Source organism: Pseudochaenichthys georgianus, chromosome 7 (genome assembly GCF_902827115.2).
Source record: "Pseudochaenichthys georgianus chromosome 7, fPseGeo1.2, whole genome shotgun sequence".
NCBI classification, from domain to species: domain Eukaryota; kingdom Metazoa; phylum Chordata; class Actinopteri; order Perciformes; family Channichthyidae; genus Pseudochaenichthys; species Pseudochaenichthys georgianus.
In genome coordinates this window covers 236,698-251,793 of record NC_047509.1, presented here as the reverse complement: position 1 = coordinate 251,793, position 15,096 = coordinate 236,698, and the positions used below count along the sequence as shown (strand labels likewise).

At 46.9% G+C, this 15,096-nt stretch overlaps 1 protein-coding gene across 1 annotated transcript in view; it reads right to left on the bottom strand.

Annotated features, from left to right (window-relative positions):
* pan2 (poly(A) specific ribonuclease subunit PAN2) overlaps positions 1 to 12,959 on the bottom strand; it is a 25,858-nt gene extending 12,899 nt beyond the window's left edge. The window contains exons 1-7 of the mRNA XM_034087222.1: positions 12,874 to 12,959; positions 10,923 to 11,202; positions 7,645 to 7,814; positions 7,151 to 7,271; positions 6,912 to 6,989; positions 6,323 to 6,593; positions 5,714 to 6,059 (exon numbers count right to left, since the gene is read on the bottom strand). Coding sequence (XP_033943113.1) covers positions 5,714 to 6,059; positions 6,323 to 6,593; positions 6,912 to 6,989; positions 7,151 to 7,271; positions 7,645 to 7,814; positions 10,923 to 11,183 — 1,247 coding nt within the window. The 5' untranslated portion in view covers positions 11,184 to 11,202; positions 12,874 to 12,959. The remainder of the gene's footprint in view (positions 1 to 5,713; positions 6,060 to 6,322; positions 6,594 to 6,911; positions 6,990 to 7,150; positions 7,272 to 7,644; positions 7,815 to 10,922; positions 11,203 to 12,873) is intronic.
* Between the last annotated feature and the right edge of the window lie 2,137 nt (positions 12,960 to 15,096).

The following is a 15,096-nucleotide window of genomic DNA, read 5'->3' as shown; positions in this document are numbered from 1 at the left end:
GGGCGGGGCCTCTCTGTCTCTCTGTGTGCGGGGGGCGGGGCCTCTCTGTCTCTCTGTGTGCGGGGGGCGGGGGCCTCTCTGTCTCTCTGTGTGTGGGGGGCGGGGCCTCTCTGTCTCTCTGTGTGCGGGGGACGGGGCATCTCTGTGTGCGGGGGCGGGGCCTCTCTGTGTGTGGGGGGCGGGGCCTCTCTGTCTCTCTGTGTGCGGGGGACGGGGCATCTCTGTGTGCGGGGGCGGGGCCTCTCTGTCTCTGTGTGTGGGGGGGCGGGCCTCTCTGTCTCTCTGTGTGCGGGGGGCGGGGCCTCTCTGTGTGTGGGGGCGGGGCCTCTCTGTCTCTCTGTGTGCGGGAGGTGGGGCCTCTCTGTCTCTGTGTGGCGGGGGCGCGGTATCTGTCTCTCTGTGTGCGGGGGGCGGGGCCTCTCTGTCTCTCTCTGTGCGGGGGGCGGGGCCTCTCTGTCTCCTCTGTGTGCGGGGGGCGGGGCCTCTCTGTCTCTCTGTGTGCGGGGGGGCGGGGCCTCTCTGTCTCTCTCTGTGCGGGGGGGCGGGGCCTCTCTGTATCTCTGTGTGAAGGGGGCGGGGCCTCTCTGTCTCTCTCTGTGCGGGGCCTCTCTGTATCTCTGTCTGCGGGGGGCGGGCGGCCTCCATCTGTCTCTCTGTGGTGCGGGGGCGGGGCCTCTGTGGTGCGGGGGGCGGGGCCTCTCTGTCTCTCTGTTGATGAAGTGGGCGGGGCCTCTCTGTCTCTCTCTGGGGGCGGGGCCTCTCTGGTCTCTCTGTATCTCTGTCGGGGGGGGCGGGGCCTCTCTGTCTCTCTGTGTGGGGGCCTCTCTGTCTCTCTCTGTGCGGGGCCCTCTGTATCTCTGTGCGGGTGCGGGGGGGGGGCCTAACAGACACGCTACAGCGGCGTGCACACAGATTTTTTAGTAGTACTGCACCGTTAAAAACCTTAACGATACCCATCCTAGATATTACACAAGTAAGAGAGTGAACGTTGCTTTACGAATTTCAACACTTGATGCTGTCACCTTGATTCAGATTTCAGATTCCTGTGTTTGCCGAACTGAATTAGTTTAAAGAGAGAAAACATTTTGACTAAAACTAGACTAAAACCATGAAGGATAAAAAGGACTAAAATGCGACTAATAACCATTTCCATCTAAATCAAAAATAGCTGCCAAAATGAACACTGCTCCAGAGAGTCGTAAAAGCTGCACAGAGGATCTTCGGCCCCCCTCCCCTCCCCGATGGACTTTACACCTCCCGCTGCCTCAGAAGAGCCAAAGACATTATTAAGGACAGGTCACCCCCCGGCTCTCACCTGTTCGACCTGCTGCCCTCCGGGGGGCGCTACAGGTGGATACAATCCAAAACAAACAGGGCGTTTCTCAATGTCGAGGACGCTTCCTTGAAATAGTGGCTCTGGAGCAGCCTTCCTCGACATTGAGAAACACCCACAGACTCAAAGACAGTTTTTTCCCAAGAGCCATCATTGCTCTTAACACCTGAAAGCCAAACCCCTTAATCATCCTCCAAGTGCAATAAACGTGACTCTGTGTGTGTATATACATATATATCATTATTATAAACTAGGGCTGTCAAACGATTACAAATTGTAATCAGATTAATCACAGCTTAAAAATTAATTAATCATGATTAATCACCATTCGAACTATGTCCAAAATATGCCATTTCTTTATGTATATTGTTGGGAATGGAAAGATAAATGAAAGAAGGCGGATATATCCATTTAACATACAGTATCTATGTTTATTGTAACATTGTTCTGTGTGTCAAAATGAAAGACAGCCCACACACCTATCAATCATCAAACCGTGGGGTCTTCTTTCATTACGTGTTGAGTTCTTTGGGGGGGGATCTAACCGCCTTCGCCGGACGTGTTGGTGGCCCGCTACAACACTGCCCTCTCTCTCAGCCTGGACTCTCTGGCTCCCCTCAGAAGCCGGACGGTGTCTTTTCTCCGCCCGGCACCATGGTTCACCTCTGATCTTCGTACAATGAAGCAAACTGGTCGTCGGTTGGAGCGGCTTTCCAGACGAACTGGCCTCACCGTCCACCGTATGGCCCTGGTGACCATGTAAGGTCCTACAAGGGAGGCTCTCTCCAAGACCAAGACCGCCCCCCTACTACTCCTCCCTCATCACCTCACAAACAAAATCACCCACCAGATCCTTGTTCTCCACCATCAACCGACTGCTCCGCCCCCTCCCTGCCACGCACACTGCTGAAGCTCCTGACCTCTGCCTCCAAATTCCTCAACTTTTTTTCAGGCTAAGGTGATCTCCATTCATCAACAACTCCTGGTGCCCCCCCCCTCCCCCTCTCTGCACTGGCCCCTGACACAGAAATGCACACTCCCAGCTCAACCCCTCAATCCCCAATGCTCTCTCTCCTCCTTCTCCCCAGTGGATGTTCCACTGGTCTCGAAGCTGGTGACCAATGCTAAGGCCTCCACCTGCTCCCTTGACCCCATGCCCACGGTGCTGGTCAAGGCCTGCCTTCCCACCCTCTGCCCCATCATAACAGACATCATCAACTCCTCTCTGTCATCTGGAATAGTTCCCTCCTGCTTCAAAACCGCCTCCATCACTCCCATCCCCAAGAAGCCTGGTTTGGACCCTGAGGAGCTGAACAACTACCAACCGATCTCCAACCTTCCTTTCCTTAGCAAAACCTTGGAAAGAGCAGTCGCCGCCCAGCTTCATCAACATCTGTCCAACCATGAGCTCTACGAACCCCTACAGTCAGCCTACAGAGCACATCACAGCACAGAGACCGCCCTCCTCAAGATCACTAATGACCTCCTTCTCGCTGCTGACTCCGGACAAATCAGTATTCTCATCCTCCTCGACCTCTCTGCCGCTTTTGACACTGTTTCTCATACAGTCCTCCTGAAATGCCTCTCTGACAACCTTGGCATCACTGGCACAGCTCTGTCATGGTTTCAGTCCTATCTATCAACCAGGTCTCAGTTTGTTAGCATCAGCGGCTCATCCTCCCCCTCGGCCCCAGTCAACCATGGTGTCCCCCAAGGCTCCGTGCTTGGTCCCTTACTTTTCACCATTTACATGCTCCCCCTTGGCCAGATCATACGTCAATTTGGTCTCAATTTCCACTGCTACGCTGACGACACTCAGCTCTATCTCAGCACCTTACCATCCGCCCAGCTCCCTCCACAGTCTTTGGTCAACTGTCTCCATGCCATAAAAACCTGGATGACAGCAAATCTACTCAAACTCAACAGTAAGAAGACTGAGCTCATGGTTGTGGCCCCCAAAGCACTGCTCCGGAAGGTTGGGGATCTCCTCCTCCACATTGACGGCTGTTCCATCTCCCCATCTCCCGAAGTCCGTAACCTGGGTGTCATCCTTGACTCCACTCTCTCATTTCAGTCACACATCAAATCCGTCACTAAGTCTGCCTTCTATCACCTCAGGAACATCTCCCGTCTACGACCATCACTCTCTGATTCCGTGGCCGAAACCCTCATTCATGCATTCGTCTCCTCCCGGTTGGATTACTGCAACGGAGTCCTGTTCGGGGTTCCCAGTAAAGCCCTGGACAGGCTCCAGTATGTGCAGAACTCGGCTGCCAGGGTGCTCACTCACACCAAGCCCTGGCAGCACATTACCCCCACCCTGATCCACCTCCACTGGCTCCCAGTCAAGCACCGTATCACCTATAAACTCCTTCTTCTGACTTACAAATCCCTCCATGCCCTCGCCCCCCAATACCTGTCTGACCTTCTCCGCTACCCCACTCCATCCCGGAAGCTAAGATCATCTGGACAGGATCTCCTCTCCACCCCCCACACCAGGTTGCAGACTTTTGGTGACAGAGCCTTCAGTGTGGCATCCCCCACCCTCTGGAACTCTCTCCCCCCCGAAATCCGCAGCGCCCCAACCCTGGACATTTTCAAAAAAGCCCTCAAAACGCACCTTTTTACTAAGGCTTTCCCCACTAGTTAGTTTAATAGGTTTATTTTTCCACTACTTCCCCCCCCCCTACCCGACTTGTAAAGCGACCTTGGGTTTCCTGAAAGGCGCTATAAAAATATTATATATTATTATTATTATTATTCTGGAAAAGCTTCACAAGTACGTCGGTACGCAAATGCGCTTTGTGACACAAGTGAGGGTAAGCATTTCAGATTGTTGCCGCGCATGCGTACCTGCGTAGTGCGTTCCAGTTATGTGCACCTACTACAGCAAAAGTATTCTCCGTCGGGACTTCCTGCAACAACACCACGCCGTTATCTTGATTCTGATTGGCCAGAAGACATTATCAAAGATGTTCTATTGAGAAGACGATCACTACGTTTTCAAAACCGTTTCTGGTCTTCGGTATTTCCAGACAAGCGGCTGCTGAAACCAATCTGACTAACTGCTGTCTGTGCAATTTACTCCGCGCGAGTTGGCAGACTTTATTTTGCTTACTTTAACATCATGTCTCATGGTGGGGCTAAGCCATTTCTTGGTATGGGTGTAGCCTACCCCAGCCATACCCTGGCGCTGCCACTGGTGGCACGTATGGGGCGGGACATTCTGCACATGCGTTAAATGCGTTAAATATTTTTAACGCAATTAATTCAAAAAATTAATTACCGCCGTTAACGCGATAATTTTGACAGCATTAAAATAAATACATACCTTATTATTTATTACAATTTATTTTGTTTACCCCTGGAAATAATGACTGCACTTTATTCCTTATTCCTAAGTGTGTATGCTGCGTGTATTTGTTGTCGTATGCTGTGATGTTTTTGTGTTGACGGCAGGGAGAAGCTCTTCTTTCTTTCATTGTACAATTAACGATATTAAATGATTCTATTCCAATTGAAACTCAGACCAATTAACAAATGATGCAACGTTTGCTCTGCGGGTCAGACGGAGTTCACGTTGTTCCACGTGTGACTCAAAACGTGACCTGAAGTAAATCCCTGACATCACTTCGAGAGAATTTGAAACCCTTTGTTGACCCTCGGGGGGGGTGGGGGGGTCAGCATCAGGTTTTTATTAATGAGAAATCCACGGCTGCAGAAAAAGAGAAATGCAAAAGTTCCTCCCGATGACTTCACCGTGTATTCTGTGTGAAGTCATTCTTGCATTGTTATTCTTTATTTCCTGCTTACCAAACGTAACGTCCGTCTCTCAATACTTCCCCACTTCTCCTTTGCCCTGCCGCTCTCAGTCCCTGCGTTCCTTCTCCTCCCTCTCTAACCTCACACACATTTAGTTTCATTTCTAACAAAGTCATTTCCTAAAAAAGTCAAACGTGAATCTGCTGGGAACAGATCTGGAGCTCTGGGGATGATTTCCAGTTTTAAACAGTGCGGTGCATTCATGCCTCAACAAGAAGTAAACTCCTTCCGGTTCCTTCCACAAAAATAATAACCAACCAAAACAGAAACAAATATGAACCAAAACATAGAATAATGCACTACGTTGTTGTTTCACTGCAGGTTGTGGATCATCTCCAGTTGAACCTAAATTCAAATTATATTTTTTATTATTTTTGTATTCTTCTTTTTTATTGTAATTTTTATTCTTATTTCATTCCTTTATTTACATTTGTATTGATTTCTGTTGGTTTTAAGCGTTTCTATCAATCCCAACTTTATCCTTCACTTGTTATTTATGAAACATCTCTGATCCCATTTGAGGTGGATGTTGAGGTGGATGCATCACAGGTGTATTACCTGGGGCTGGGCGTGGCCATGGCGCTGGACCAATCAGAGAGCAGCTGCTCAGTGCTGGTGAGCGGCGTTGGGATCAGCGACAGCGGCAGCAGGTCGTGGTTCCAGTCGAGCTGCGGCAGCGAGTCCACGATGCACGGCAGAGCGAACTCTGACTCGCGGCTGTAGTCGTTGAAGGAGACCTCGGGCGCGTCGGACCAGAGGTGCACGATCCCCCCCGAGTCCCCGAACGCCAGCGCCTGCTTACTGGACGACACGTCGAAGCTCATCAGCACCTGGCCGCCCGCGTTCACGTGGAAGATGTCCGCCATGTTGGCCAGGCCGGTGGGCTCGCAGAACTGACACTGACCTGCAGACAGGAAGTGGAGGGGGGATACAGGCTATTTAATAAGATAGGATATACTGTATTTATTCATATTTTTTCTTTTATATTTTCTTATTAATTTATATTTGTTGTGTTTTTTTTATTTCACTCATTCATATTTTTCTATTTTATTGTATTTTTGTGAACTTTTCGATTATTTAATTATCCTTTATTTAATTACTTTAATTTCCATTTATTTAGTTGTTATTTTCTATGTTGCATTTCACAAACGCAGCTTCTTTAGTTACCCGTCTGTGAGATGATGGCGAGGCGGGAGGTGTACGTGGGGATGAAGCGCAGGAACAGGGGGTCGACGTGCACCTGCAGCGGGGTCACGGCCCTCATCATGCGCAGGTCGAACACCATGAGGAAGCGGTCGCAGGCCAGGCCGTTCATCCCCCGGCTGGAGAACCCGCACGCTGCCAGGAGGTTCCCGTGCACGTCGAAGTCCGACAGGCTGCCGGAGAACGCGTCGAACTCGTGCTCCGTCTTGAAGCTGCGCAGGTCCCGCAGGGTGATCTGATTTGGGGAGGGCAGTTAGGTTATTATTAGCTTTTCAAAGAATTAGATTACTGTGGAATATTATAGGAGTGTCTTTGATTGCTTACAAATACATGAAAAGGCTTTTTAATGTCGCAGTTTGTCGATGTTTTAGATGCTTGGTATACAGTACATCATATACATCAAATGTCATGAGTTTTTAAATGTGGAAAGCAGCTGAGTGCACGATGTGTTCCTCCAAAATGCAGTGGATTGGAAGCAGCACAAAATGGAAATATTCAAAAACAGTCAAAGTAAGACAAAGAAGTACTTAAACACAATACGTGTGGCGCTTACCTTTCCAGAGGTGTGACCACAGAAGAAGAATCGACCAGTTTGGCGCATTATGGCGACTCCAGGAACCTCCACGTTGAACTGTCAATCAGAGACACAGAGGACAAGATGAGTCCACTTAGAAATAACATGTATATTTGTATAAATGTGCAATAAATAATACAAATACAAAATGTGCACATTATATTATAAAATGTAGGTAGTTTTCTTGTGTGTATATATATTTATTAATAAAGTGTCACCTTCTGGGTTTCCTGCATGGCGTTCAGGTCGAACTCCACGGCGTAGTTCTGCAATCCTCCCATCAGCACCGTGTTGTTATCAGTCATCAGGAGACTGTGCATATCAGCACCCTCATCCATCCTACGCACACACACACACACACACACACACAAAAAACAATGTAAAAAAATACTAAAATCAGTTAAAAAAAAAGTTAAACGATTATTAAAAAGTACAAAAAAAAGCTACACCCACACACATCAATAATTATAAACTTAAAAATAAAATAAATAAACGTTAAAAATAATAACGTCAAAAAAATAATGTAAAAAAATACTAAAATCAGTTAAAAAAAAAAGTTAAGCGATTATTTAAAAGTAAAAAAATAATCATATAATTATAAATAAATAATGAAAAAAATATAGTACATTAAAAAAAAAAAAGACATTGCATCCACAGCATCTGTGCAACGCTGACAGAGGAGTTAACCCCCTCTCTCCCAGTCTCTACTCACGGGTAGTCGAACATGACGAGCCCCCCCCGGGTGTGGCACTTCAGGTTGCACTTGGACAGGAAGAGGACCCCCGTCTCCAGGCTGTGGATCTGACGGATGTCGTCGGCCGTGTTCGCCTGGAACGAAGAGTGACGAACCATCGTGGGTCCGAAGAACGAGGTCACGTGACCCTGAAGAGAAATATAAAGAAAGTGTAAAAACTCGTTAGTATTTATCCCACGATTAGTACTTTTTTTATATTTGTTCAACATGAACGCAACTCCCTTCAGTGACTTGACAAATCCCAGTTTATATGGATTTTGAATGGATTTTATATTTTTACATATTTCGAACCATTTCAGATGCTTTTAATTTGAAGCGCTGATCAGTCAGTTGTCTTTGTCACCGGGTCATTGCTCGAACACGTCTCTGTAATAAAAGGAAGATTTCTGTGATTCCCGTCTGCTCTTAAATGTTATTTACTGTCCCTTGGCCAAAGCTAACCCCTCGCTATCAGGCGAGTAGTTTCTGTCATTCTGATTCACAACTAAACATCCCGTCACTTCCGTTGAGGAAAGAGGAAGTGTTTCTGCATTTCCATCGAAGTGGAAGCAGCACACGATCTGGGTCATTCTGTAATATTCTTTACTATTCTTTTTCCCCAAGCTCAACCACACACACACACACACACACACACACACACACACACACACACACACACACACACACACACACACACACACACACACACACATCATTCTGCTTTACAACAAACCATAGCTTCCTTTGAGGAAAGAGGAAAGACAAAATATTTCTGCATTCCCATTTCTATTGAACTGGAAGTAGCGAACACTCTGTATTTCTCATTGTGGAACATTCTCACCCTGCGATTCCCACCTGCTCCAAAATGTTATTTATCATTCCTTTGCCCAATATCCGGACGGTCGTTTTTCTCTGTCTGCGAGCTAGTTCAGTCAACTCGAGCACCAATGATACATTACCACGTGACGCGCCTCGTCCCTCTGACAACCAACCAATCACATTCTCCTAAACATGCCGCTCTATTTAAGCTGCCAGGTCTTCCTGCCTCTGCCTCGCTTCCACCCCAGCTTCCACCCCATCTTCCACCCCATCTTCCACCCCATCTTCCACCCCAGCTTCCACCCCAGCTTCCACCCCATCTCCACCCCATCTTCCACCCCATCTTCCACCCCATCTTCCACCCCAGCTTCCACCCCAGCTTCCACCCCAGCTCCACCCCAGCTTCCACCCCATCTCCACCCCAGCTTCCACCCCAGCTCCACCCCAGCTTCCACCCCAGCTTCCACCCCAGCTTCCACCCAGCTTCCGCCTCAGCTTCCACCCCATCTTCCCCCCATCTTCCGCCTCAGCTTCCACCCCATCTCCACCCCAGCTTCCACCCCAGCTTCCACCCCCATCTTCCACCCCGCTTCCAACCCCATCTTCCACCCCAATCTTCCACCCCAGCTTCCACCCCATCTTCCACCCAGCTTCCACCCCATCTTCCACCCCACTTCCATCCACCATCTCCACCCCACCTTCCCCCCATCTTCCACCCCAGCTTCCACCCCATCTCCACCCCAGCTTCCCCCCCAGCTTCCACCCCATCTTCCACCCCATCTTCCACCCCATCTTCCACCCCATCTTCCACCCCACCTTCCACCCCAGCTTCCACCCCATCTTCCACCCCAGCTTCCACCCATCTCCACCCCACCTTCCACCCCATCTTCCACCCCAGCTTCCACCCCATCTCCACCCCACCTTCCACCCCATCTTCCACCCCAGCTTCCACCCCAGCTTCCACCCCATCTCCACCCCAGTTGTCCGACTGAACTCCCTTCAAAGTAGGGGTGGGCGATATTGAAAAATATGTTATCACGATATTTTCAGGCAGTATCACGATAGACGATATATATCACGATATTTTTTCATGTCGGTTATTATGGTTATTTTTCAAGTTACTTAACAGAACAAGCACCTACAAGGTAACAGAAACTAAAACTAAAAGGAGTAACAGACCAACATAGCATTTCAAGCTGGTTTTATTTGAGAAATGAAACCCTGAATGAACAAGTGAGCAGTGAACATCAATAAACATGAAAAGGAGGGTAAAACATAACTAAGTAAAGCATAAAACATCAATGAGGAAAAGTCAGTGCCAAACAATTAAAATGTAAACTTTAGACTTGAAGTGTAATAAAAGACTTTAGCATAACTGAAGGGGAAAACATAAAACGCCACCGCGTCAGTTACGTCTTTCCACCGTTTGCTAGTCTTTCCATCAGGAGCCCCTTTATGAAATGCCTGCCCTATGGTTGCTCGCTGCAAAGAAAGGGGGCGGGGACTTTGGGAGCGTGTCAAACAACTCGGACTGAACGAAAGCAGAGGTGCGCTGACATTATGAAATCGATCGGGCTTTATATATGGTGAAATTAAAATCATTAGGTGAGGCTGGGGGAGCGGGAGGGGAAGAGGCTCTCCGTCCGCTGTCATAGCCCCCTGCGCCGCGCACGGAGAGCCTCTTCCCCTCCCGCTATTTTTTTTTTTTATCACGATAGGACGATATCTCTGAAAAAGCATATCGTGAAGACCTAATATCGTCACGACGATATATATCGTCATATCGCCCACCCCTACTTCAAAGTATATTCTGCATTCCCATTTTCCATCGAGCTGTTAACGGTATTTCTCTGTAACGATAGAACTTCCTTACCCTGTGGTTCCAGGGTTTCCCACATAGACTTTACTTGGGCGGGCCGCTCAGGTATATTAACGGCCGCCAGTATATTTTGCGACCCATTTATGTTTTTTTATTTTTATGTTTGTATCCGTCCGCGAGCACGACGCCATCTGCGATCCATGAACTAGTGCACAATGATCCCTCGCACTACGCCTCCTGTACCTGTTCGCTCTGCGATCGCGTGAAGGGTCTGCTAACAAGCGACCAACAGAAAGGGAGACCGTAGAGAAACAGAGAAGACGCTAAACCCTTCATTATAATCAGGCCTGCTTAAAAACAGAGGAAAGACTAAATATTTCTGCATTTCCATGGAGCTGGAAACTGTATTCCTCTGTGACTCCCATCTGCTCCAACATGTTCTTTATTATTCCTTTCCTCAAGCTAACCTCTTGTACCACGCTTCATTATTTACATGCCAGTTTTTCTCTCTGATAGTCTGCTTATAAACAAACCATAACTCTCTTCAAAGTATATTCTGCATTCCCATTTTCCATGGAACTAGAACCTGTATTCCTCTGTAACGGCAGAACGTTCTCACCCTGTGGTTCCCCGTCCACAGCATCTCCTCCTGGAGGTCAAAGTGCGCGGCGGTGACGGGAACGCCGCCCTCCGACACGGCGCTGTGCAGCTCGGAGAACATGCCCTCCATCAGGTGCTCTGACCCGGGCACCGGCAGGCCCTCTGCGTCCAGGTCCTGCAGGAGACCGGGGTTCAGGTGGGGGTCCATGGAGGGCTCCATGCCCCCGTCCAGGGGAGGATAGTCCCCCATCGAGGGGTCCATGGTGTCAAAGTTCATCATGAGTGCAGCTTAATCTATCCTGCAGGGCAGAGAGCACATCAAATGTAAAGGTTTTATTGTCATGTGAACACAGCTACAGCGTAGATGTATCTCCCCTCTCTCACCTCTCCAGCCTGCCCCCACTGGACCGGTACTTTAAACCCCCCCCCCCCAACAAATCCAGCACCAGTTACTTTTACGCTGCTATGAACATTTTTGCACTCCCATTTGCACATAATCTTTTGTTATATAAATCCCGCTTACTGAAGCAAACGGTTATTTTGTGTTCTTGTATTTTAATGTGTGAGCTTTTTGTATACCTCAGGACTGTGGGAAACAGTATTTTGATTAAATATCGATTGACATTAAAGTTGACTTTGACTCAATGAAAAATAAATAAAATAAAATATAATAGAAACAGTGCAGAATAGTCTATACAAGTAATTGGAATATTGATATATATATAAGTTGCAAACAGGTGAATGTTATGGATGTTCTTTCAAAAGTTCATATGGCTACACAATATCTGTTTTTGAAGTTCTTCTGACCTGAGTTCCTCCAACAACGCAAGATATATAATAGAATACAAAAATAGCAAATACAAAAGTAAAAGTAGTGCAAAAAGACCTGTCAGTGCTAGAAACACAAAGGGTCAACGCACATTAAAGATTATCATTTTAATAAATGTGCCAGATGTAGATTGTCAGGCTCATTTACAACTGCAGTACAATATCATATAGGCACAGCTCATTAAAAACATGCATCTAAAATGTAAATATGTTAAAAAAAAATCCAGCTCGATTACTGAACAAACTTCATTGTAATGTATAGCGAGTGCAGCTTAGTCTGTCCTGCAGGGGACAGACCACATTCAAAGGTTTTATTCATATGCACATAAGCTACACAATCTGTTTTCTTTTTTATTATTACTGCAGAATTGTAATCCATATTTTATTCCATTCTATTTCTATGTAAATAATAAGTTATATATGTTGCTCTATTTGACTATATTTTTTAATGTTCTTATAGTTTTCTTAAATAGTTCTCTATCTGTGTTTTTAAATGCTTGTTTTACTTGTATGTATGCACCATGACATCAAGTCAAAGTCAAATGAAATCAACAATAATGCTGAGAAATAGGTGTTTGAAATTGCAAGGATATTATACAAATATTATTTTCTATGTACTTCTTAATTTATAATAACTTCAGTATAATATTGTGTTGTTTTGATCTTGACTGTAACTCTGTGTTATATTGGTCTGTAAAGCCACTTTAACAGGGTTATGAAGTGTCTGATAAAAAGATTACTTTTCACTGATTTTAATTAGTTGTATTGTTAGCTTTGGCTAGGCTAACAGTAGCTAGCACCGGAAGCTAACGTTACTGCTGACTGTTAGCAAAATCCTTAAGTTAAGAGTTAATGTATTCAATATTGAAGCATGTACACACCACTAATCATGTAGCTATTGTTCACGTCAGTTAAAGGGTTTTAATTAATATATCATGTCAGTTAAAGGGTTTAAATTAATATATGTATCAGTAAATAAGTTACTGTTAACAGTTAGCATTTGAAGCTAACATTAGCATCGCACATACAGTTATTGCTGCAGATTTGATCCGTTTATGCGCCTCAAACTTCCACATTCCGGAAGAGTATGCTAACAACAAATACTGAGAGATTGTATATATGAATATAAAGTTTGCACCGACCTCTTATTGTGATCTGATTCTTATTTCCCGCACAGGAGCCCATGCTTCATTCACAAAAACAATAACAACAAAAAAACGCTTCCGGGTCAAACATTGGGGCGTTCAAGAACCGCAGTGTTTGTAGGTTAAACGTAAAATATTACATTTTCAGTTAAAAAAGAATGTATTAATTGAACTTGTATATGATTTTTGTATTAATCTAGGCCTTTCAGTTTATGATAGTATGTTATTACACTTTATAAGACTTCAGAGTTCGATATTTGTACTTTTTACTCCACACATTTGAATTAGAATCTGTTTTTACGGCCACGTAAGTGTGCACCTGAACGCACTCGCTATGGTAGGCTTGAAGTAATGCAAATTCAAGGTGATAAAGGTAAAAGTGACAGTAAATAAATGATAAAAATGAACTGGTAAAGTGCTATATATAAATGTTGAAATGCATTAAAATACATGATAAACGTGCTCGTAGATGTACCAAATACGTGATTAGAAAATACCATGATATAAAGCCTATAATGTAATAACTGAATATTACTTTAATTTACTTCAGCTTACATGAAACCCAGAGAGGAGGCTTTCCAGCTCATTCAATGTTCTTTCAGCCATAATACAGAACTCCATGTGACCGACTTGGCAAGGTGGGCTTTTGAGAGAATCTCCTGAAGCGTAATAAAACAGGTGATAAAATACAATATAATAATAAAAGAGGAATGTTTCTGTGATTTCAGCGACTGCAGAGGAACCAGTGAACTCACAGAGCGAGTAAAGATCATAACATACACAGGGGCCCTTTCTCACTTCACTCATTTCCCCTCCTCGACTCCTCGAATCCTCGGTTCCCCTCCTCTCCTCCACTCCTCCGCTCGCATCGCGGGCGGGACTAAGGCACGAGGATAGGAGGCAAGGAGGCGAGTCGAGGAGGGGAATTAGAGAATTGAGAAAGGACCAGGGTGTGTTTGTATTGATCTGTTTGTGTTGCTACATGTTGTTGGTAAACACCTGGGAGTCTCATGAAAGCAGCAGGTAGAGGTAAACACATATCATTCTGATTTATCTCAAGCTATTGGTTGTTTTGTTTGGGCTTTAGTTTTTTTATTTAGTATGAGTTAATCCTCACCTATTTTATTGTTTTATTCAGACGTGTGTGTGTGTGTGTGTGTGTGTGTGTGTGTGTGTGTGTGTGTGTGTGTGTGTGTGTGCGCGTGCGTGCATGTGTGTGTGTGTGTGTGTGTGTGTGTGTGTGTGTGTGTGTGTGTGTGTGTGTGTGTGTGTGTGTGTGTGTGTGTGTGTGTGTGTGTGTGTGTGTGTGTGTGTGTGTGTGTGTGCCTTCAGGGACCAGCAGGACCAAGGAGATGCTGCCTTCAGGGACCAGCAGGACCAGGGAGATGCTGCCTTCAGGGACCAACAGAACCAGGGAGATGCTGCCTTCAGGGACCAACAGAACCAGGGAGATGCTGCCTTAAGGCACCAGCAGGAACAGGGAGATGCTGCCTTCAGGGACCAACAGAACCAGGGAGATGCTGCATTCAGGGACCAGAAGGACCAGGGAGATGCTGCGTTCAGGGACCAACAGAACCAGGGAGATGCTGCATTCAGGGACCAGCAGGACCAGGGAGATGCTGCCTTCAGGAACCAGCAGAGCCAGGGAGATGCTGCATTCATGGACCAGCAGGACCAGTGAGATGCTGCCTTCATGGACCAGCAGGACCAGTGAGATGCTGCCTTCAGGGACCAGAAGGACCAGGGAAATGCTGCCTTCAGGGACTAGCAGAGCCAGGGAGATGCTGCCTTCAGGGACCAGAAGGACCGGGGAGATGCTGCCTTCGTGGACCAGCAGGACCAGGGAGATGCTGCCTTAAGGGACCAGCAGGACCAGGGAGATGCTGCCTTAAGGGACCAGGGAGATGCTGCCTTCAGGGACCAACAGAACCAGGGAGATGCTGCCTTCAGGGACCAGGGAGATGCTGCCTTCAGGGACCAACAGAACCAGGGAGATGCTGCCTTCAGGGACCAGAAGGACCGGGGAGATGCTGCCTTCGTGGACCAGCAGGACCAGGGAGATGCTGCCTTAAGGGACCAGCAGGACCAGGGGGATGCTGCCTTAAGGGACCAGGGGGATGCTGCCTTCAGGGGCCATCAGGACCAGGGGGATGCTGCCTTCAGGGACCAGCAGAACCAGGGAGATGCTGCCTTCAGGGACCAGCAGGACCAGGGAGATGC